The sequence below is a fragment of the Pongo pygmaeus genome, chromosome 12 (assembly GCF_028885625.2).
Source record: "Pongo pygmaeus isolate AG05252 chromosome 12, NHGRI_mPonPyg2-v2.0_pri, whole genome shotgun sequence".
NCBI classification, from domain to species: domain Eukaryota; kingdom Metazoa; phylum Chordata; class Mammalia; order Primates; family Hominidae; genus Pongo; species Pongo pygmaeus.
This window is the reverse complement of record NC_072385.2, coordinates 32,301,689-32,325,115: the sequence shown is the minus strand read 5'-3', so window position 1 is coordinate 32,325,115 and position 23,427 is coordinate 32,301,689. Positions and strand designations below refer to the sequence as shown.

Below are 23,427 nucleotides of genomic sequence, written 5' to 3'. Positions count from 1 at the left end.
GGACCCCTGGCCAGACCAGTGGGCAGTCTCGAACGCACCTGGGCGTGGGGGGGTCTCATGCCTTCCTGGGACTCCCTGTGATCCAGCTGGGGGTAAGAGGGGGTTTTGGTTAGCCAGCACGTTGGGAAGGGGACCTTTTGGGTTCCTACTAATCAGAACTGCAGAATTACTAATCAGAATTAGGAATCCTACTAATAGCTCTGAAGCCTGCCGGATTAAGTGTTAACCTTTTAGTTGCTGGACTGGTGAGAAAAAAAAAAAGTGCCCTGTGGGAGGATCTGGAATTGGGGTCAGCCAGGGGACACTATCAAGGAACAGGACAGTGGAGGGGAGCAGAGGTCATTTACCAACAACTAGGGATATATTTTAGTATTTTAATAACTGGCACAACCCTACCAAGGCCAGCCCTACTGCAAGGTGAAAGAAAGAGGATGGGCTAATTTACAGGTGGTGCTTTTGTGTACTCCTGAATTCTGTACCCATCAAGTCACAAAACACTGAAGTGCTCCTGTGGGCCAGTGCAATGCTGGGTGGCCCAGGGTGACTAAGACACAGCTGACAGCCTGAAGGGGTTCATGGGAACTGAGAGGGCAGCTGTGGACACAGCTGAGAGTACTAGCAAGGAGTTATGCCCATAGAGGGAGAGGCCATTCGACTTACCTGGGGCATCGCAGCAGCGAGTGTTTGGAAAGGGCACACACAGGAGAGCCTGGCACCCTCCCTGTAGCCATCATAGGAGGGCCTAGAGATGCCCATAATTCATAATCGGTAACCATCCTGCAGCTCCCTGCCTCCCAGGTCGTCTCTGAGTCTGGAGAGCTCCTTCTGCCATTACGTTCGCTCCCCAAGGACGCAACAACACACACCAGCCAGCAATGCAAGCTCTTTATGGAAGGGGGATTTTTTTCTTGAAAAACAATGACAATGATCAATAGCAAATGGCAAGAATATCCACCTGCTTCCTGTCACTTCTTTGGAAGGTAGTGAAATATGGTAAAAGCACCATTGTTAAACTTCACATTGCAAGTAACAGGAGTGATGGGAGAATGTGTCAACGCAGACATCTAGCTCAAGGCAATTTACCATGATTGAAGAGACACAGGAGTCTGTGTGTGTACAACACAGATGCAGAAACTAAACTTTTCCCCCACAGGAGATATTCTGGAGATAAATACTGTCAAGCAGCAAGCACACTCATCTGATCGTTAATTAACTCAACTAACAGGTATCAGCACTGCTGCCCTGTCTGGCCCTGGGGTAGGTCCTGGGAGCACAGGGACAGGGCATTCCCTGGGGTGTTCATCACCCCACTACAGGAAGAGAAGTGTGAGCAGGAAACTTAGAACATCGGAGTTATAAAGTTCTATCCCTATTAAGAAATTCATAAGTTAATGATGGCCATGCTAGCCCCAGATCTATGCCCAACATGCCAATAAAGCAAGCTGCAGAAGGAAGATTACATTTCATCTCTGGGTTGTTCTCCAGTTCATCTGCACCACTCCGGTCACTTGCCAGGGCTTTCTTAGAAGTAGCCAAAGTGCCTTGATTGATGATGGCCTGCAGATCTGACTTCAAAACACTGACACGCCTCTTACTTTTCAATACCATTCGCATAGTCTAAAGATAATGGGGAGGCATAATACTTAATTCAATCTTGTCATTTTATTTTTACCTAACTCTCCCCCAAATTGCCAAGATTTTTGTTGTGGGGGAGAAAGAAACATTGATGTGGGTATTACCCATTAAAAATGAATCTTAAACAAGAATGAAAAGGTTAAAATTGCACACATTCTAGAACTGCCCTACTGGAAGAAGAAAGAACGAATCTCTAGGAAGACGCGTTCAGGGCTGTCTGGCACTGCTGCTGCTGCTTCTCTGCACCACACTCACCCCACGCCCGAATGACTCTAGCGAGGGAACCCGGGGATTGAGCCTCTGCAAGGAAGGTGTAGGTAGAGCCTGCACTGACCCTGAGGGAGCGGCTGTGGGATTCAGAAGCTGGCTGTCCCTTCTTCATGGGAGCCTTGGCCATAAGGAATTTGGCCTCTGGGAGGTGATATCCTCAGCTGTCAAATGGGGACAATCTAGTCCCCAACACTGTCCGACTGCCTGGGATGCACCTGGTGATCCTCACAGCAATCCTGTGAGAAGGCACGAGTTACCCCTCCCTTTTACAGAGGAGGACACTGAGGGCTCTTGGGGCATGAAGTAACTTTCCTGAGGGAATGCCTTTCCTGCTCTAAGATAAGGCTTAGAGCAGGGACAGGCTTCAGAACCCACGCTTACTGCTCTGGTTATGTTGAGAGGAAGAGCGCACTGCCGGGTCATTTCCAGACCGACTGAGTCAGGACTGTGAGAGCCCTGGAGGACAGGACTGGCTGTGACTGGCAGTGGGACACAACCCCTCTGAGCTCAGAGTCTGGGGAGGGCTCTGCACTGGGAGGATGGGGCCCAGCTCGGGGTCATGGAAGCCACAGCTGGGATCCTGCCACTGGAGACTGATTTGGAGCAGGGTGATGGTCCCCAGGCCCTATCCTGATAGGGCGCTCGCAGGACGTGAGAGAGGACTCCTGGTAGCCCATGAGCTGGGTGCCAGCATCATAGAATCTTTTCTTCAGCCCTTCTCAACCTTTCTCTAAATCACCCCAGGATTGAAAAGGTCAGAGCTGAAGTAACTGGCGGCCTGGCCACACTGAGTCCACGGGCCACACACACGGGAGAAGGGTGTGTCTGTCTGTCTGTCATAGGCCCTGTTACCTCTGACACTGGCACCTCTGTGTGGAGCCTCCCTCTGGCATCTTTTTATTTTTTTATTTTTTTGAGATGGAGTCTCGTTTTGTTGTTCAGGCTGGAGTACAGTGGCACAATCTTAGCTCACTGCAACCTCCATTTCCCAGGTTCAAAAGATTCTCCTGCCTCAGCCTCCTGAGTAGCTAGGACTCCAGGCACACACCACCATGCCCAGCTAGTTTTCGTTTTTTTTTTTTATAGAGACAGGGTTTTGCCATGTTGGCCAGGCTGGTCTCGAACTCCTGATGTCAAGTAATCTGCCTGCCTCGGACTCCCAAAGTGCCGCGATTACAGGTATAAGCCCCCCACGCCCAGCCATTGGCATCTTTTAAGTGTTGACCTGCTTTCCCTCCTGCCCTGAGAGAGCCAGGAGATTGGCGCCTTCCTGAGGATGGGTGGAAAGGGGGCAGGCTTCTAGCTTTGAATCACGGGGGCCCACCTGGACTCCTCTGCTAGCGGCCAGGCAAGGCCACCCTGCCTGCCCTCTGCCCTCCAGATGGACAGAGCAACCACTCACTCTTAACAGGGACTTAGAGCTTTCACCTCTTTTCAGGAAACTGCTCTGTTCCCTCCTATCTGCTTGGCTGAAACCTACCTTAGCCATGTTGGAAAGGTACGTCTTTCTTCTTAGTCTTTTGACAAATAGAGTAACTTCTGTTAAGAACAACACACGTGGCCATTAATACAATATCTTCAAGTTCTCATGTGGGCAGTGGGGAAGAGAAGGTGCATGTTTGGGGTAGGAAGGCACAGCTGGCTAAACTGCAACTTCCCCACCCTGTGTCTGCGGGTCCTCTCTGAGTGGCTAGGAGATCCTGGCAGGGGACACTTGGCTGAAATGTCCTCATGTGCCAGAAAAGTTAAGTAACCCCAGCATCTGACATGCGTGCTACTATGATGTGAATGTTTATCTCCCACACCCCCAGTTTCATATGTTGAACCTCACCCCCGTTGTGATGGTGTTAGGAAGTGGAGCCTTGGGGAGGTGATGAGGCCCTGAGTGTGGAGTTCCCATGAAGAGGATTAGAGGCCCCAGAGTGACCCCTTGCCTCTTTCACCATGTGAAGACAAAGCAAAAAGACAGCCATCTGTGAACCAGTAAGGAGACCTTCCCCAGACACCCATCTGCTGGTGCCTTGATCTTGGACTTCCCAGCCTCCAGAACTATAAGCAATACATTTCAGTTGTTTATATACTGCCACCTAGTTGGTGGCATTTTACTACAGCAGCCAGATTGGACTAAGACCGGTACGCAAAGGAGCACCCCCAACTTTCTCATCCTACAGTGCTTTCCTTGGAAAATAATCAAAGGAAAGGAAAGGATGAAAAGGGAACACATAGAAACAGGTGTTCTCTTCTTGAATGCATTCATTCATTTGACAAATATTTGGGAGAACACTCGTGCAGTGTTTGCTCAATAACTATTTTCTGGATGGCTGCTGAGCTGATGGACGGAAGAGGACAGCCCTTCCCTACAAAGGGCTCATGCTCCAGAGGGTGGGTCACCAGATATGCAAACACATCCCAAAAGCAGGCTAGGTGCTCCTATGTGATGTGAGAGCACAAGGAAGAAAGGGAGGCTGTCTGGAAGAACGTACTGAGGAAAGCTTCACTGAGAAGGTGACATTTCATCTGGGCTTTGATGCGTAGGTAGGAGTTAGCCAGGAGTAATGGGGCAGAAGGCAGTCCAAGCAGAGAAAATGGCAGGAATAAGGGCCTTTTCTGGGGACAGCCTGTCTAGCGTTGCTGAAGAGCACTGTTGGGTCATGGGAGTCCCTTGGGAGATGGAGACAGGGATGGGGCCAGAGGCCAAACTGTGAATGACTGCAGAGCAGTGGAGGAGAGTGGGCCATCTGTGCAGTGGGGGCCTGGGAAGGTTGGTAATTGATTAATTGCTGTTTTAGAATGATCACTGGGGGTGGAGGGGAGTGTGGCTGGGGAGGGGGGTGGAAGCAGGATGACCAACTAGGAAACTGCTGAAGTAGCCTACAGAGTGAAGAGACAGAGGCTTGAATTCGGGCAGATGTTAAAGGAGCACAGGAAAACTGGAGCGAGGCTCTGCTCCCCACTCCTTGGACCCCCTTTGCAGCAAGTCCCAGTCTCACCTTCTGCAACATCCCTAAAATTTCCAAGTGGGACAAACTGGATCAGGGCACCCAGCATTAGTAGTGAACACAGCTGGGGGAAGGGGTCGCGGGGAGTGGCGATTAGACATGGTCCTATGCTGTAGGCACTTTGAGAAGTCCCCTATCTGCACTACCTAGGAAATAATTGCAAAGGAAGCAAGACTTACAGAAATGTGAGGCAATAACCGGTGCCGGCTTGGTGACAAAATGGCCCTGAGCTGGCAAGAAGGGTGGGACCCCATAGGGAGTTTGAGAGCTGCAGGCAATGATAGCAAAACTGCACAAAGGCAAGAGGGAGAAAATGGGTATTTCCAGGATGATCTGACAGGGTATGGCAGGTGCGGGCTGGCCTTTGAAGGAACATGGAGATTCAGGGACACAAAGAGGACAGATTTATAGGGAACTGGACCAGCTGACAGAGCAGTTCAATCTCACACCCGGAAACCACTGCAGGCCTTGAACAGATAAATAGCCTGGTGGGACTGCAGCCTGGCAGCCAGACAGAAGGGGAAAGCATTCTAGAAACTCAGCAGAGAGATGGTGCAATTCAGGTGTGAGAATGCCCTGGTGAATATCCACACCTAGAACACCTTGACCTGCCAAAAGTCCATGTTATTATTCAAAAGAGAAATAGCTTAAAAGGGTGTGGCTGGATCAGCACAAAAATCCATCACCAGCACTAAAAGCCAGAAACCCTGAGCAGGCTGGGCCTTCCGGACTGTAGCTGAGTGCATGGGGCAGCCGCTGAAAGCTACCACCCAGGGTGAAAGTCAGGTGCTTCCTCTACACTTACACAATTTATTTATTTATGTATTTCTTTACTTTAAAAACAAGGTCTTGCTCCGTCACCCAGGCTGGAGTGCAGTGACATGATCATGGCTCACTATAGCCTTGACCTCCTGGGCTCAAGGGATCCTCCCTCCTCAGCCTTCTGAGTAGCTAGGACCACAGGTGTGTGCCACCACACTCAGCTAATTTTTAAAACTTTTTTGTAGAGACAGGATCTCACTGTGTTGCCCAGGCTGGTCTCAAACTCCTGGGCTCAAGCGATCCTCCTGCCTTAGCCTTCCGAAGTGCTGGGATTACAGGCACGAGCCACTGCACCAGCCCAGAATTTATTTTTGTCATTGAAACCTACCTCTGAGTTTGGAGATCTGCAAGAGGGCTGGGACACTTTCCAAAGCACTAAGAAGCCACAGCTTAAATTTCTTACTAAATAACCGCACAGATTTCAGGTACTGAATAGAAACATCTTCCAAGAAGTCATGAAGGAGAACATCCTCAATTCCCTACAACAAAAGTATCAAGACACTATGATTCTGCTGATGGTGCAGGTGTGACTGAAGCTCACGCATGCCACAGGGACAGGGAGGGTCTCAAGAAGTCTGAGAGCGGGTCCCCACCCAGGTTGAGGGGGCAGCACCATGTAGCCTGGCCACTGCTTCCCATGCAGGATGTTAGGCTGGTGCAGCCACAGTTGGAATTTTTTTCCAATATTTTTATTTATTTATTTGAGACGGAGTCTTGTTCTGTCACCCAGGCTGGAGTGCAGTGGCATGATCTTGGCTCACTGCAACCTCCGCCTCCCGGGTTCAAGCGATTCCCCTACCTCAGCCTCCCAAGTAGCTGGGATTACAGGTGCATGCCACCACACCTGGTTAATTTTTTTGTATTTTTAGTAGAGATGGGGTTTCACCATCTTGGCCAGGCTGGCCTCGAACTCCTGACCTCGTGATCCACCCGCCTCAGCCTCCCAAAGTGCTGGGATTACAGGCATGAGCCACCGCTCCTGGCCTCAAATATTTTTAGAAGATTGATAACTGATTCAAATATTTTTTTAAAAAATCACACAATGCTGGCCAATACTAGGTGGGTCAAACCAAATGTATTTAAGGGCTGAACCCAGCTTCTAGTTTTCAAACTTTGTGTTAAAAACTTGGAAGTACTAGATGGTTTCCTTAAAAATAATAAAATAAAAGGTTAGGCTTGTGACTCGCTGAAGGAGAACATCTTTTTAACCCAGAGAAGATGTAAACCTGACCCTCCAAATACAACCCTCCAAATACAATCACTTCAGAGACAGCGCTTCAACCAAAGCAAAGCAAAGCAAAGCAAAACAAAACAAAACAAAAGCCCTGGCAGTTAAGCATATTACAATTCCAATTATTCATTTTAGAATGTCTTCTTTTACAGAAATTCCCAGAGAAAGAACTTCGACTCAATTTGGACTTCACTGATATGGAACCAGAGGTTACTATGTGCTTTGGCTTTTGGTGTCCATGAGGTAATTCACAAAGGGAAACTGAGTGTTAGGCAGAGATCAGACAGCTCCTGGTCCATACACCCCACTATTCACTCCTCAGAGGACCATGGAGACTGCAGAGAGGTGGAGCTGTGGGTCCAAACCCAGCATTTGCTGCCAATTTCTGCAAAGGATATACTCTAGAGACTCACGCATCCTCCTACCTTGTACAGCTGGACGTCGTAGCATTTAAAGAGCTGGCACACGTCAGGCAATGACATCAGCATGACTGTGTCTTGCTGCAGAGACTTCCAGAAGGAAGTAAGCAAGTCCTCCACCTGGGGTAAGTGACAGCATATTGCCAAAACTCGTTTTCCACCTCCCAAGGCTAACCCCCCGCCACAGATACTTCCTTAGCCCCAGATGACAATGGGATGAATTTTGTTCCAGTGCGTGTAAAGCTTTGCCTCTCAGCTTTTCCGAGCTGTATTTTGATAGAATTCTTTCCAACAACCCATCTGAGAGAACCTGCCAGTTGGATGGGATAATGTAGAACATTATTAATATTTTCTTGAGGCAGTTTCTAGAAGGGAAGCTGTTTCTGACCACAAGGAGGGCTTCAGTTGATTATACTAGGATGAGGACTGGGCCACAGGGCACAGCCCAGAGAGAATAAATGTTCATTGACTGACTGGCTGACTGACTGACTGCCTGTCTCAATCATTTTTCAGCTCAGAGAAAGGTGTGATAGTACTTAATCTAAGAGACCCCCTCCTTGCCATCAAGTTAGAAGTCGCCTAACGACTGTGGAAGGAAAAGGAGACTGGCATGGTTCTACACAGGAGCCTTCTCTAAAGCCTTATGTGGACTACTTCGTGGCGGCTCCTCTTTTCTGTTTCTTCCCATGTTGACTTTTCAGTTTCCGTTCTTGAACCACGTGACCGATCTGTTTCGCCGCCAGTAAAGACTCTTGCCTGTTTGGGATTTCCACAGGCTCAGATACTGTGAGGCATCACAACCTTATCGTGTCTCCCCTGGTCCTGGTGCTAGGACCTGCCAGTGACGCCAGACAAGGCGCTGGCCCCATGCATCGGTTGTCATGGAAGTTAGGGTCAACTCCTGAATTACATGGCCACAGGCGCTGATTTAAAATCCTGTTATCAAGGCATTAATTCTAGAGAGGACTTCTCCAAAGACACTCTGAAAAATACAACACAGGGTGTAGCAATCCCTTTTCTCTCAGGCTGGGAACCTTGGAGCAAGGAGCTTTGGGGAAGGGGGGCCTGGGTGGAGGCACTACCACAGACTTGTCTCTGCCCACCCCTCACCACCCGCGTCCAAGTCACCAAACCCTGTTGCGATTACCTCTGAAATATTTCTCTAACCTGCCCCTGTTTAATCTCTGATATCACTGTCACTGCCCCAGAACCGACCCTTGTCGCTTCTCACCTCAACTGTGACAAAACCTCCTCGCTGCCTCTCTGTTCCACGACAGCCAAGCCCTATTGTCACTTCTCCCCCACTGTTTTCTCAACAAGTCAAGAGTTCTTCCTGGGGCATCCGAGGCCCCTTCTAGCATCAGCCTACTTTCCCACCTCCCCTCTGGCTTCTCTTCTTTAGAAATAATAAAATCTATGCTGGGCTCGGTGGCTCACGGCTGTAATCCCAGCACTTTGGGAGGCTGAGGTGGGCAGATCACCTGAGGTCAGGAGTTTGAGACCAGCCTGGCCAGCATGGTAAAAAACCCCGTCTCTACTAAAAATACAAAAAATTAGCCAGGCATAGTGGTGGGCGCCTGTGGTCCCAGCTACTCGGGAGGCTGAGGCAGGAGAATTGCTTGAACTCAGGAGGTGGAGGTTCAGTGAGCCGAGATCGCACCACTGAACTCCAGCCTGGGTGACAGAGCAAGACTACGTCTCAAAAAAAAAAAAAAAAAAGAAAGAAAGAAAAAAGAAAAGAAAAAAAGAAATAATAAAATATAGTCATAGTGACCTTTTTGTCACATCATGCCCGTGAACATCATGCTGCCTTTACCTGCACCATGGGTTCTACCTGGAATCCCTCTCCTACCCCATTTTCTGTCTACTGCACCTCTGCCTTTCCTACTAGAGTCAGCAGCAACGTGGCCTGCTTTGGAAGCACTCCCTGGCCTTCTCTGTTACCCTTCTCTGGGCACCCAGAATAGTCTAATCATGCAGCTATTCTAGAACTTTCCACATTGCATCATATTTATTGGATAATATTGCTCCTTTCATTACCAAATACTAACTTCTCAAGCCTTATGGAGAATACTTTCCTAGTCCTGGTAACGGTGTTGGTCACAGGGTAGGAATTAAATACGTATTTGATGAGTAAGTGAAGAAGGAAAGGAATATGTCAGATATCCAGTGTGGATGGATATTTGTAACATTGCACCAACAGGACAGGGGCCATCCTGAAGACATCTTGGTCTCTCCCTCACTACAATGCTTTACACCAAGTACGTAGTAAATGCACTCGTGCTGAATGAACGTTATCACCCAAAGTTGAAGTGCTTAGAATATACTAAAGCATCAGGAAAAAATTCTCATTTGAATGTGCACTTGTTTCCTTGGATTTTCATCTCACACTGCAGAAGATGAAACTCTGAATAGCTGAAAGATTTATTCATGTTTTCCACAGCCAATTCTAGGATTAAATCCAATCGTGACAATACCCATGCCAGATCACTCAGCTGTGAAGTCCTGCTCCATCTTCAGTTAGCGCATATCAATAAAATGGCTCTTCGGCACCACTGAAAATTCCAGGGTGAATTTTATTACCAATACTTTATTCAAAATGAGCAGAATTAGGATCTAAAAAAATAGCTGAATTTGTATTTAGAGCCTAAAGTTATCTGTATTAGCACCTTGGAGAATTTCCAACTGATTACACTGAACATCAATCTCACCTTCCAGAACTCAATGACTACAAGATAGGCACATAGCATGTAAGCACTTCAGTGCAGTGGGTTACCACTGGACATCTGTTGATGGAGTCTCTTCAAATAAAAATGATTAATAAGGAGTCATTAATGCTTGTATTTTATAGATAAAACCCTACCCTCTCAAGTTCTTGGTTCCTCACATTTCGTAAAATGTCTCGACAATAGTTGCAGTATTCGTCAGCAAGGAAGGCCATCTAGGAAGAATATGGAAAATTATTTCAGCTTGTGGGCCTTTTCAAAAATGAACTGATCTTCACAGATTTTCTGAAGCTCTCAGAGGCCGCTCTTGTTGCAATTCTCAAATGACAACAGCTGGGCCCTTCACTTGGGCCACAGCATTTTTTTTGTTTGTTTCTATAAACTAATGCAGACCTTATAGGCTGATAGTTCATGTAGCTTTAATTTCAATGTCATAACTCATATTTGCAGATTTATTCTACTACTACAAAGGCCACCAAACTTTGACACCTTTTTTTCTAAACTTCAATTTTCCCCTCCATAATCCCCAGCCCTAATTTCTAGAAAATCCATATATCTGTTCCTTTCTTTGTCTTGGGGAAGAGGCAGTCACAGGGGGAGCCTTGCCATAGGACGTGATAAGGAACCCTGAACTTCCTGAGCACCATCAAACCAGGGAAGGCTGCTAAGGCTGCTGGTCCTCACGGGTCTGGCAAAGCCAAACATTATTCCATGTGACACAACCATGACCACAAGCACAAAAGGAAGCTATTTACTGCCCTAAGCATCACACAGCCTGAAAGGCTAATCTCCCCATGAGTGTAAACCTACCGTATTACAGGAATATTTCTTTGCCAGTTCTTGCTCCAAAAATGGACATCTCCCGAATTCAGACAAAGGGGATCCAACTGGGTCTGTCTTCATCGGTGAATGATCTTCACACTAAAAATCATTTGTGCAATGGATTATGTCTTAAAATACAATACTTTTTTGGCATATAAATCATCTTATGATCATGCTACTCTAAGTTAGTATTGTGTATAACCTTTTAGCCACACCTCTGCACACATTACTGATTCCAGCAACTTTCCTCTCATATTTTACTCCAAATGCTGTTAGTTTTTGTCAATAATTCTATGAACGATGGACATCAGGGAAGGGATAGGATTTAATGTATTACCAAATGTATCTCTCTTGGGATCATCCATTTACAAATCCTCTATAGCAATGTACAATAAGACTATTATCTATGAATTATTTAATATCACAATACACTTCTACAACCCTTGTCCATGTAATTGTTCCTCCTTGAAATGAAATCATACCTTGTTTGGGTCATCCTGCCTATATCATAACAACGGTTGGTTGTATGAGAAATCTCAGGGCCATTGCCAACAAGGAAAATGAGGAGCATGGACTTTCCTTTAGAAGAGCCAATTACAGGCCCAGGCATGGTGGCTCATGCCTATAATCCCAGCACTTTGGGAGGCTGAGGTGAGTGGATCACTTGAAGTCAGTAGTTCAAGACCAGCCTAGCCAACATGGTGAAACCCCGTCTCTACTAAAAATACAAAAATTAGCTGGGTGTGGTGGCGGACACTTGTAATCCCAGCTATTCAGGAGGCTGAAGTGGATGAATTGCTTGAGCCCGGGAAATGGAGGTTGCAGTGAGCCAAGATTGCACCACTGCACTCTAGCCTGGGCGACAAAGAGCAAAACTCCATCTCAAAAAAAAAAAAAAAAAAAAGGAACCAATTACAGGATGGGAAGGAGGAAGAAAGGTGGCATTGCAGAAAGCAAGTGCATCATTCCTCCCTGCCTCCCTGTGTCACTCATGCTGCTGTCCCCTCTGGGCATGGGGAGGCATGAGGGCTCCTCCTGGTCTGAATAAAGGGTATCAATTTTATTTGAAATGATTTCTTCAGCATTGTCATAGACTGCTTTTAAATAATTTCACTTACAATAAAGTAGGATGAAAGAATTCCTCCAAGTTGAAAATTGAGCGGCCAACCCTGCTACGCCAGACTGTGACTTTTCATTCTCTCAAACCTCATGACCCGCTCTCTGACCCTGTAGTTCCAAGGTCAGCATTCCATCCTTAGCCTGCCCAGTCCTTACACACCCTAAGCCTCACTAAGCTACTCACTTATAGAATTGCTTCTGTGGGTTTTGGTAGGTTCCTGTCTATAAGACATGTGAGGGCAGGGCAGCTTCTCTAACCACCTGTGCCCACCCTTTACAGGAGGAGTGAGCTCAGCCACCATCCCACACAGTGCTGCACACACTGGAAACAGGCACCACTGTGTTTTCCTCCTCTCCGATGCCCCAGTGTCAACCAGTACTGCACTGAGGATCACGGAAGTTTAGAGAGCATGCTTAACTGTCCTCTCAGTGCCCTAAAGTCTGTACTTCATAACTCTGTTGTGATTCTGAACCTCTTTAAGAATCTGATGAAAGCAACTGACCCTCTCCCTGGAGAAAATGCATACTATGCACACAATATTATGAAGATGCCATGTTAAAACTTCCCCCATTAATACTGTTGGAATGATGTAGGGGTATAGATGTCTAAATAAATACATAAAGCAGGAACACAGAGGGGACAGCTCAAAGGAGTCTCTCTATTGGGTGCTGTCTAAGCCTCATTCACACCACACTTTAGAATATTGGCTTTATTCGGAGTCATCAGAAGATGGGTCTTCTTGACATTTATGCAGCCAACAGACACATGAATAAATGCTCATCATCACTGGTCATCAGAGAAATGCAAATCAAAACCACAATGAGATACCATCTCACACCAGTTAGAATGGTGATCATTAAAAAGTCAGGAAACAACAGGTGCTGGAGAGGATGTGGAGAAATAGGAATGTTTTTACACTGTTGGTGGAGTGTAAACTAGTTCAACCATTGTGAAAGACAGTGTGGCATTTCCTCAAGGATCTAGAACCAGAAATACCATTTGACCCAGCAATCCCATTACTGGGTATATACCCAAAGGATTATAAATCATGCTGCTATAAAGACACATGCACACATATGTTTATTGCGGCACTATTCACAATAGCAAAGACTTGGAACCAACCTAAATGTCCATCAATGATAGACTGGATAAAGAAAATGTGGCACATATACACCATGGAATACTATGCAGCCATAAAAAGGATGAGTTAACGTCCTTTGTAGTGACATGGATGAAGCTGGAAACCATCATTCTGATGAAACTATCACAAGGACAGAAAACCAAACACTGCATGTTCTCACTCATAGGTGGGAATTGAACAATGAGAACACTTGGACACAGGATGGGGAACATCACACACTGGGGCCTGTCAGGGGGTGGGGGGCTGGGGAAGGGATAGCATTAGGAGAAATACCTAACGTAAACGACGAGTTGATGGGTGCAGCAAACCAACATGGCACATGTATACCTGTGTAACAAACCTGCACGTTGTGCCCATGTACCCTATAACTTAAAGTATAATTAAATAAATAATAATTTGAAACAGAAAAAAAAAAGAAGATGGGTTTTCTTGTATGTAGGTATGGATGATGCTCAAGTTGATCATACTGAAGGATGGAGCTATTCCATGAAGCTCATTGGCCTGATCATAGGTGTTCTGTTAGAGAACTGAGGAATCCTCAATTTTAACTCTGGGCTAACCTCTCATAATGCAAGACCCCAACTGCATCCATATTTTCCAGAGCACTCACACCCTGGTTATGTCAATGTTCTCTGGGTGTTACTGCTGGTATTCCCAAAGCAGCATTCTCAAGCACATCAGAATCCCTTGGGGCCCCTGAGATCCATGTTCCTAGGCCTCTAGTGAATCTGATGAGACAAGAACTCTAGATGTGTAACCAGCTTCCCTACTGAGCCTTCTGCATGCCCATGCTGAGAACTGCAGCTTTAGGCAGACAGTTCTTTGTTGAATGCTACAGAAATCTCTACATTTCACCATGGCATATACAACACAGTTTCACCTGTTCAGAAGAAAACATCTGACAATGTACTGTTAAGATATTCAATAAACAATTACAAGGAAAATATAAAAGTGTTTTATTACACAACATAATGAAGAGCAAATTCATGATTTCCTGAAGTCAATTCCCTGAGATCTCTTCCTCCATAGACATTACTTATAGGCATAATCCTTTCATTAAAAACTGTGAAAAGAATTGTTCTTTCACAAACAATATTTTTAAAATCATAAATTTAAATATTTCCTTTACAACATAAACAACCGGAAATCTAAAGTAAAAGTAGAGTACAGACCACTAAAGTGTGGATCCCTGCAGGAGATTCTCTACAGCAGAAGGCATTCAGGAAGCATGCTGAGGAATTCCAGTGCATAAACAATAATTCGGCAAAGCAAAGAAGGGGATGGAGAGAAGTTGATCAATGGGTACAAACAGACACTCAGAAGAAATGAGACCTAGGCTTTGATCAATCTAGTAGAGTGACTATAGTTCACAAAAATCTATTTGATATTTTCAAATACCCAGATGAGAATCATTTGGCTGCCTCCAGATAAAGAAAAGATACCTGTTTAAGGCAATAAGTATCCCAATTATACTGATTTGATCTTTACACAGTATAGAAATGTATCAAAATATCACGTGTATCCAGAAAATATATACGTCTATTATATATCAGTCTTTAAAAATCCACCAACTTTTAAATAATAACTGTGTTGAGTGTGGTGGCTCATGCTTGTAATCCCAGAACTTTTGGAGGCTGAGGCAGGAGGATTGCCTCGGGCCAGGAGTTCATGACCAACATGGGCAACATAGTAAGAGCCTGTCTCTACAAAAAATTAAATTAAAAAAAAAAAAAAACATTTCTGGGCATGGTGACATACGCCTGGAGTCCTAGCTAATCAGGAGGCTGAGGTGAGAGGATGCCTTGAGCCCAGAAGTTGGAGGCTCCAGTGAGCTGTGATCGTGCCACTGCTCTCCAGCCTGGGCAAAAGAGCAAGACCTCGTCTCTAAAAAATAAAATAAATAAATAAATACTGCATAATGACAAATATGTATAAACAAAAGCTATATCTAAAAAATGACAAAGAAAAAAATGAGAAATTCTACGTGGATTCTTTAGCTATATTAAATGCAGTTTGAGATTTTCAATAGACCCAAGAAATGTCATTGGAGTTACATGCTACCATTCATCTACTCATTCTTTAGTGAGCGTGCACTAGGTGTCAGCCCCTGGGAGTCTGATGTGTGACACCTTCCCACCATCACCTGCTCCATCAGGAACCATCTGCCTCCCCTGGGTTACTCCATCAATTCTCCTGAATGCCTTTGACCCTTCCTGCATCCTTGAAGACACTGTTCCCAGAATTATCACCCCCCAAAGCAAATGTATCCTGTTACTCTCCTTCTGAAGATGCCTCGATGGTGCCCCATGGTCTCCTGGGTCAAATCCAAGTTCTCTGCCTAGCATTGACAAGCTCTGTGCCCTCTGGTCCTCTCCACCCACCTCGCCCAGTGCGCTGCTCCCCAGCATACGCACGCTGGCTTCCACACACGTTTGTCATCACCTCCCGGCTCCAATGCAGGCTACACCCTCAAAATGAACACCCTCCTAAGCGAGGAGCCAGTGACCCCCTTCAGGACTAGCTCAAGGATAATATGACAGGCAGAATCAGGCCCCTCCACCCCAAAAATGTCCACGTCCTAATCCCTGGAACCTATGAATATGTTCCCTTGCATGGCAAAGGGACCTTGCAGATGTGATTAAGGTTAAGGACCTTGAGATGGGAGGGTTTCCTGCCTTATCCAAGTGGCCTCATGTCATCACAAAGGTGCTTTAGAAAGGGCCACCTTTCCCAGCTGCAGGGAGCCAGACAGACTGCAGCATGAGAAGGGTCCGGCCTGTCTTTGCTGGCTTTGAAGATGGGGCGGAGGCCATCAGCCAAGGAATGGGAGTGACCTCTAGAAGCTGGAAAAGGGAAGGAATGGATTCTTCCCTAGAATGTCCAGAAGGAACACAGCTCTGCCAACATGTTGATCTTAGTCTGGTAAGAATGGTGTTGAAATTATGACTTCCAGGGCTGTATGATAACAAATTTGTGTTGTTTTAAGTCACTGACTTTGTGCTAATTTGTCACAACAGTAGGAACCGCACTCTTGAGTGCAGCCCTCTCTAATCACTCTTGCCTCCACAGCCCCTCTCCTCCACCCCCAATTTGGAGTTCCCAAACCACCCATGGCCTGCACTGCCCACTCGACGTGGTACCCATTGTTCCACATCTATCTTAGCTTCCCAACTACAAAACTGTGTCCTACTTAAGTAGAGGGACTTTGTTTGGTTTTAGCTGTTCTTTCACAACCCATTCAGCCCTCAAGAGGGCTGGTCACTAAACACGTTTATAAACAGTTATCTGTTCAATGGCACTTGTCAACAAGACAGTATCTGTTATGGACAGAATGTTGGTATCCCCACCGCCCCCCGCCGGGTCATATGTTAAAACCCTAATCTTGGCTGAGTGTGGTGGCTCACTCCTGTAATCCCAGCATTTTGGGAGGCCGAGGGGGGCAGATCGCTTGGGGTCAGGAGTTTGAGACCAGCCTGGCCAGCTTAGTGAAACCCTGTCTCCACGAAAAATAAGAAAATTAGCCAGGGTGGTTGCAGGCGCCTGTAATCCCAACTACTTGGGAGGCTGAGGCAGGAGAATCGCTTGAACCAGCCTGGGCAACAGAACGAGATTCCATCTCAAAACAACAACAACAACAACAACAAAAAACCTCTAATCCCAACATTACGGTATTTGGAGGTGGGGCCTCTGGGAGGTAATTAGGTCACAAAAGTGGAGCTCTCATGAATGAGATTAGTGCTTGCTCCCTCTCTTTTCACCACGTGAGACACAATGAGGAGTCATCTGCAGCCTGAAAGAGGGCCCTCCCGTAACCTGGCCACGCTGGCACCTGGGACTTCCAGCCTCTGGAACTGTGAGAAATAAATGTTTGTTGTTGAAGCCATCCTGTCAATGGTAATTTGCAGCTTGCACTAAGACAGTATCCAAGTACTATCATATCGTTTTGGCCCAGTAAAATAAAATCAACTCATGATGTCATACATTAGTTATTCATAGTTCTGGTGTCCTAATTCAGAGCTGTAACTGTAATAGGGAGACACTTCAGACACATTTATTGCCAACAGCCTATATATCCTTTTTAATTTTAGCTGAAGAAACACAGTTAAGCAGGGAATGTGCAGCCAAACAGTAGGCTCCTTAAGGACAGAGACTATGTCTGTCTTGGCACAGCATGTGGAAAGTGGTGGGCACTGAACATTTATGGTCAGATGGGTGAATGGTTAGGAGCTACCTAGAGTAAGAACATTACACACAGAAAAGCAGCTGGATCGAATTAAGCAATCACTGGTATTGCTAGATCTGGGTCTATTATAGTAAATCTATTTGATTAACACTCACTGTTGCTTCTTGTTGGATAATGCTGTTACAATTAGTAGATTTTTCAAAGGCAATGGCATCTCCACTGTGAAGGAACAGAAAACAGAGAAGTAATTTTAGCAAGACACCTGTCTCTGAGCAGAAGCACGAAGTTTCTTTTGCAGCAAGGTTATTTGTTTAGGGGTATAACTTTTATTGAAAAACCCTCTGCTATGTTTCTATCCACAAATGGTAATGATCACAAGCTTGGGGCTTTAAAAAATCCATTTCTGTAACTGGGACAACCACGCATTTATTTTTAAAGGTTTATTCCTTTCAGAAGCAAGAATATGATATCATCATGGGTAGAATTCGCTCCTGTGGGAAAAGAAAAATCATCATGAACGTGAATTCTTATTACTTTTTTATTTTGGTGCATTTTAAATAATCGATACAGAAATGATAACATCCTCTGAGTTGATGGATGTAGAAGAACACCTTTACAGAACAAAGAAACTGGTAATTAATAATAGAGATGTAAATTTCATTTCACCATGCCTCTTGGATTCATATAAGATAATGGAGAAGTTTATACATAATGGAGAACAGACTCGGTCCTATCTATGCAGTACAGTGCATTTTTTCTTTAATCATGGGCATTCGAGAAGCTGTGAGCCCAGTTCACTTGCACCAGGGAATGTCCATTCTCAAGATGCCAGAGGTGGTGGTGTCTCCTCCCACTTCCCCGTCACTCAGCCCCAGAGTTATGGCTGAGCCAAGGGCAGACATGACTTCGGTGGGTCCGTCCACTCCAAGTCAGCACGCATCCTCATGCCTGATGGTTTCAGCTCTACCTGAACATAAAAAAGAGAAGAGGAAGCCAGCAGCCTCTTGCTGTGCTTCTGGAAGCCAGGCAATGGTCATCCAGGTAAGGAGGACCTGGGAGGAGGTGGGAGTCAGAGGGGAGGTAGAGGAAAATGGCTTTCCTTCCAAATAGGATGGTTCTACGTCCTCCCCAGCCTCTTGAAAGCCCCAGGGGCTCTCTTCTGAAGGTTTGGGTCAGTCCACTCTCCAAACCAAGTCATAGAAAACTGGGCAGAATGCTTGATACCCATCTGATAAATGTTTCCACATAATGTTTTATTTCAAATCAGGGCACACAGATTCAGGGTCTGGACACAAACCCACTAGAAAGGCACTCTTCATCTTTTAATAAGAGTTGTTATCAAAATAGAAATTTTGCTGTGGACTTTCCAGTGGCTGCAGGACACAGCACCTGTTCAACCTGAAAGGGTATATGGATAAGCCCTGCACATGCACATAGGGTGATGGGCAATGCTAGAGGAGCCAAAGGCAAAGAATTTGGAGTGTCTTAGGAATTCCATTTGTCATGTGTTATGGACTGAGTTGCCTTCTCCTCAAATTCCTATGTTGAAGCCCTAGCCCTCTATGTGACTGTATTTGTAAATAAGATCTTTAAGGAGATAATTAAGGTTAAATGAGGTCATAAGAATAGGGCCTTAATCCAATCCAGGACTGGTGTCCTTATAAGAAGACACCAGAGAACTTGTTCTCTTTCTCTCTCTCTCCATGTGAACAAAGAAAAGAACATGTGAAGACACGGTGAGAAGGCGGCTAACTGCAAGCCAGGAAGAGAGCCCTCACCAGAAACCAAATTTTGGGGTACCTTGATCTTGGACTTCCAGCCTCCAGAACTGTGAGAAAATAAATTTCTGTTGCTTAAGCCACCCAGTCGGTGATATTTTGTTATGACAGCCCAAGAGAATGCATCACATCTCAATGATATCTTGGGTAGGTGTGACAATTATGCAGTTTCTTCAGGTAAAATTTATAAACAGCCCATTGCCACAGATTCTGGGACATTATAGCAACAAAAACAAGAAATAATAAATCAAACTTAGAATAAAGACTAGAATGAAATAAGACAGAAGAAAATATCAGAAGTGAAATTTCACTAAATAAAGGGCTAATAGAAAAGAAATTTAATCAGCAAAATATGGTCATCACTCTTTAGAGATGTCTAAAAATTACTTGTGAGACTTTCTTCAACTAAGTTGGAGGAAGGGCAATTTCTCCCCAATTCCATGTTGTGTCAGCATGCTACTCCTAATACGTTTTCTTTGGAAAATGAATGCAAGACCACAATATGAATACACTGAGTTCCATCCATCCATCCATTCATCCATCCGCCCATCCATCCATCCAACCAACCATCCATCCATCCATCCATCATCAATCCATCTCTCATTCATTCATCAGTGCCTACTGAATGTCAGGCATTGTGCCAGGCCTTGGTGGATATAGCTGTGATCCAGGGAGACAAGGTCTGTTTTCACAGAGGTTATACCCTACTGGGGAGGAAAAATGTCACACAAATAATCACTAATCACAAAGATGTTGAGTGAGGGTTATGACAACTGAAGTGTTGGGTGCTAGGAAAACGTACATCAGGGGGCCATCCTATTCTCTTGTTAGTCCAACAGCGCACATCTCTTGTCAATTGGCAGCTTGATGAGCTCAGGAGAGCTGCATTTGTGATCAGTTAGCCTGATCTGGTTGGTGTTCATCACATCACCATATAAGGATAGCTTATTAAACAATTTTGAATGGTGACATTGATCCTCATGGGGCATTCCTATAGATACTCAGAAACAGATATTTCAAAGCTAGAATGTCTGGTTTCAGACTTAAAGGAATGACAAGGAAAACTCTCAACTTTATCACTCATCCCTCTCCCTCCACCCTGACTCTGGGAGCTTTGGACTAATGAGTAATGCTCATTATGACTGAGTAATGTTCTCAATTATTTTGAGTTCCTAAATGATACTCCCAAGTTTCTGCCTCTGTTCAATGCAGAATATGGGCTTAATTCAACAGCAATCGAAAAGAAGGTTGCATCAACCTCCTCATCTTTATAGGGAAGCCTGAAGGGACCTGCCTGCCATGTAGGGGTCTGTGTATAGCAGGAATCCTCACTGGGAGAGCTATGTTACTTTTTAGCATTTAATTGGGAGACTTTATGCATCAACCTAATGGTGAGAAAGAGAAAATATTTCAACCTCATGGAGAGATGGGGTCATTTATGAAAAAGTCCCCATCTCTACCTGGCCGGACAAAGACATTCGTTTGTTCAAATGAATGGCAAGGCTGTCTCTTTCCACCTCTGGAATGTCCTAATTTAAGAGACTGGCTCACAACACGGGTCAACATGTAGGTTTAATGAGATCATATTTATTTTCTAAAATCACCTAGTTTCTGAGGCTTCTGCAAACAAAGAACCACAAAAATATTCAAGTGACAGGGGGATTAGGAGGCAATAACATTGTTGGGCTACAAGGCAGGTGAGCAGAGTTGCTGGAGACCAGCAAGTGGGGATTCATGAGGGTCTAAGTTCAGGTTACCAGCACCCTGAGAGTCTGGCAGATTCAGAAGAGTGAACAATGCAGGCATTGCTGGGCTTTCATCTGGCAGGCAAGGCTGGACTAGGCTAGAGAGGGAGGTTGAGGTAGACCAGCGCTCCACCAGGGTGCAGTTCCCCACATGGGACTGCCACCCAAGAGCAGGCGCAGGGAGCGTGAGGCCAGAGCAGGCTTGGAGGTGGCTGTTTCAGACAGAAGCCCTGCGTGCCCACCGGGACAGCTTTGTGTCTTTGGGCTCACTGCCCCCTGCATCATTTCCAGAGTGTGGCTCTGAGTCAGGCCTTTGGGACATTTATCAGGCTGTGATCAAAAGCACAGTCATTGCTAAAATACAGCGCCAAGGAAACCACACACAACATCCAGAGCTGGCCTTGTTGTGAAGGAAGGGCTTCCAGTCCAAAAGGCGTCTTCTCCACTTGCTCTCCGAGGCCTGTGATGCTTTAGCAATGCCAAATCATCGAGTCAGAGAAAAACAACAGAGCACAAGGCAGATCGTGACACAGCAGTGACTCCCAGGCGAGTCCATCCTCAGGTCATTTGCATTCCTTGGGAGCTGCCCCCCTTAGTGACTGCTCCTCAGGGCCCAGGCCAACCCTGGCCCAAGATGTTAGGATTTAATAACCACTGGAGGGAAGGGCAGGGTCAGCTGGGGATGGAGGGAGAAGAGCCCAGATGGGGAAGACTGGGGAGGGAGAAGGGCTGAGAATTCCTGCAGCACAATGGAACGGGCCTCCTAGTTCAGCTCTGCAGCTAGCTGGCTATATTGCTTTAAGCAAGTCACATGAAGTGCCAGGGCCTCAATTTTGCACCCTGTAAAGGGAAGGATTGGGATTTGGTGACCCCCCCCCAAGACCTTTTCCAGCTCTCACTGGAACATGGGGACTCAGAGGTCCCCCAGGTCTTACACAATGGTCTGAAGGTTCCTTCTGGGCTTCATGCAGGGACAATGGAGGTGGGCCTGGTTTCTTCTGGGCACCAGCAAATTGTCCACTTTACTCAGTACAGTGAAGTCACAGACTGAGAACCACGTTTTACTTTAATTTTTATGATCAATTTGTCTAAAAAATGTCAGGCATAGAGAGGACTGAGACACAATTATATAGCACATAACTCATCTTCTTTCTTTAATTTTTCCCATAAAGTCTTTCAAATGTAGTGTTAGCTTAATATGCTCTTTGGCATTAACTTTTTTTAGTCTAACTACAATTTGCATTTACATTCTCAGGTTTTGACATCATTTGTCATTAGTCCAGACTTTCATTGACATCATTTTGGCATCATAAATTGCCCTCGCAAATCACCCTAACCAGTGGTGAAACAACTTGAAGCAATTACAAAGGTAAGAGGATAAAAATGTAATAAAACCTAATTCATGTACCATACTTGTTCTGTGTCAGATTTCAGAGCAAAGGCGCTTCATCTTCCAATCATTAAAGGCTCTCATCGTAACTCTTCCTCAAAGCACATGAAGTAATTATTTTGGTTTTGATTAAGAGAAGATATCTTTGACTTGATGAATATTTTTACATATGTTAAAATAGTAAATATATATATATTCACATTGAGACATATGTCATTACAATTTTGAAAAACTAATGTAATTTTGATTATACTAATAATATGAATCATTAAAATACACTCAGCACTTACTCATCCTAAATGTTTTACTTGTTTTACCCTAGTTCTCATGAACACCTGTTAGGAAGGTAGATAAGAATTATCCCCAACTTGCAGATGAAGAAGGACAAACAGAATTCACAGAGCTGGAGACCTCACTCTGACTTCAGAGTAGAATATTACCTATTCTATGATTCTGTCTTTTAAGAGGGAATCACGTGTGTGACAAAAAAAATAATGTACACAAGAAGCAAAAAGTAAGACATCAATTTTTTGAAACTGAAAATTAACAAGAACAATCTTCCTTTAAAATCTGGTCTTGTGTGTGTTGGGGTTTAGTTGTTTTCTGCATTGGGGCCATTATTGTTATATTACTTAACTGTATCCTGACCCATTCGATTTTATGAACACCTTAATTGCAAAATGATGACCGAGGGGGAGACCTGTGGAAGTGCGGGAAGTATAAGACATCCACGTTCACCTTCTTGAGGCAAAACTCAGCCACTGGGGGTCAAGCTTCACTGGCAGACAGCAAATAACACGTTGCATTGCACGGGCGTCTGTCTGTTGGAGATGGGCAAGTGAGCGATAAAATGATACAGTTCCCGATGTGAGAGGTATTCAGAGCCGTACCTCCTTTTAAAACCTTTCCCAAGCAAGGAAGGGTGCAGTCTAGACTGTTATTCTCCACACATGTGTTTTAATCTGCCAGACAGCAACCAGGTAACACATATTTTTTAGCATTAGCAAGTTCTAACCAGCCTTGAAAACCACAGGGTGGACAAGGCCAAAAAGCGGGTTGCAACTTGGACACCTTATTAGTACCTGAGAGGGAGGCCCTCTGGGGTTCATCGGAGGCCTTGTGGGGGGCCCTGGCCCCAGGAAGACT

The 23,427-nt window shown here is 45.3% G+C and overlaps 1 protein-coding gene across 18 annotated transcripts in view; it reads right to left on the bottom strand.

The window, feature by feature from the left end:
- The window catches only part of LOC129028744 (DNA-binding protein RFX8-like), a 76,854-nt gene that overhangs the window by 13,822 nt on the left and 39,605 nt on the right, over window positions 1-23,427 (bottom strand). For 13 of the 18 annotated variants that reach the window (XM_063649255.1, XM_063649256.1, XM_063649257.1 and 10 more), the window contains 7 exons: window positions 17,524-17,587; window positions 10,913-11,023; window positions 10,240-10,317; window positions 7,383-7,496; window positions 6,055-6,205; window positions 3,386-3,444; window positions 1,461-1,617 (listed from right to left, as the gene is read on the bottom strand). In XM_063649255.1, the coding sequence (XP_063505325.1) occupies window positions 1,461-1,617; window positions 3,386-3,444; window positions 6,055-6,205; window positions 7,383-7,496; window positions 10,240-10,317; window positions 10,913-11,023; window positions 17,524-17,587 (734 nt within the window). The remainder of the gene's footprint in view (window positions 1-1,460; window positions 1,618-3,385; window positions 3,445-6,054; window positions 6,206-7,382; window positions 7,497-10,239; window positions 10,318-10,912; window positions 11,024-17,523; window positions 17,588-23,427) is intronic. The other 5 variants (XM_063649266.1, XM_054474365.2, XM_054474361.2 and 2 more) reach the window with 2 other exon arrangements.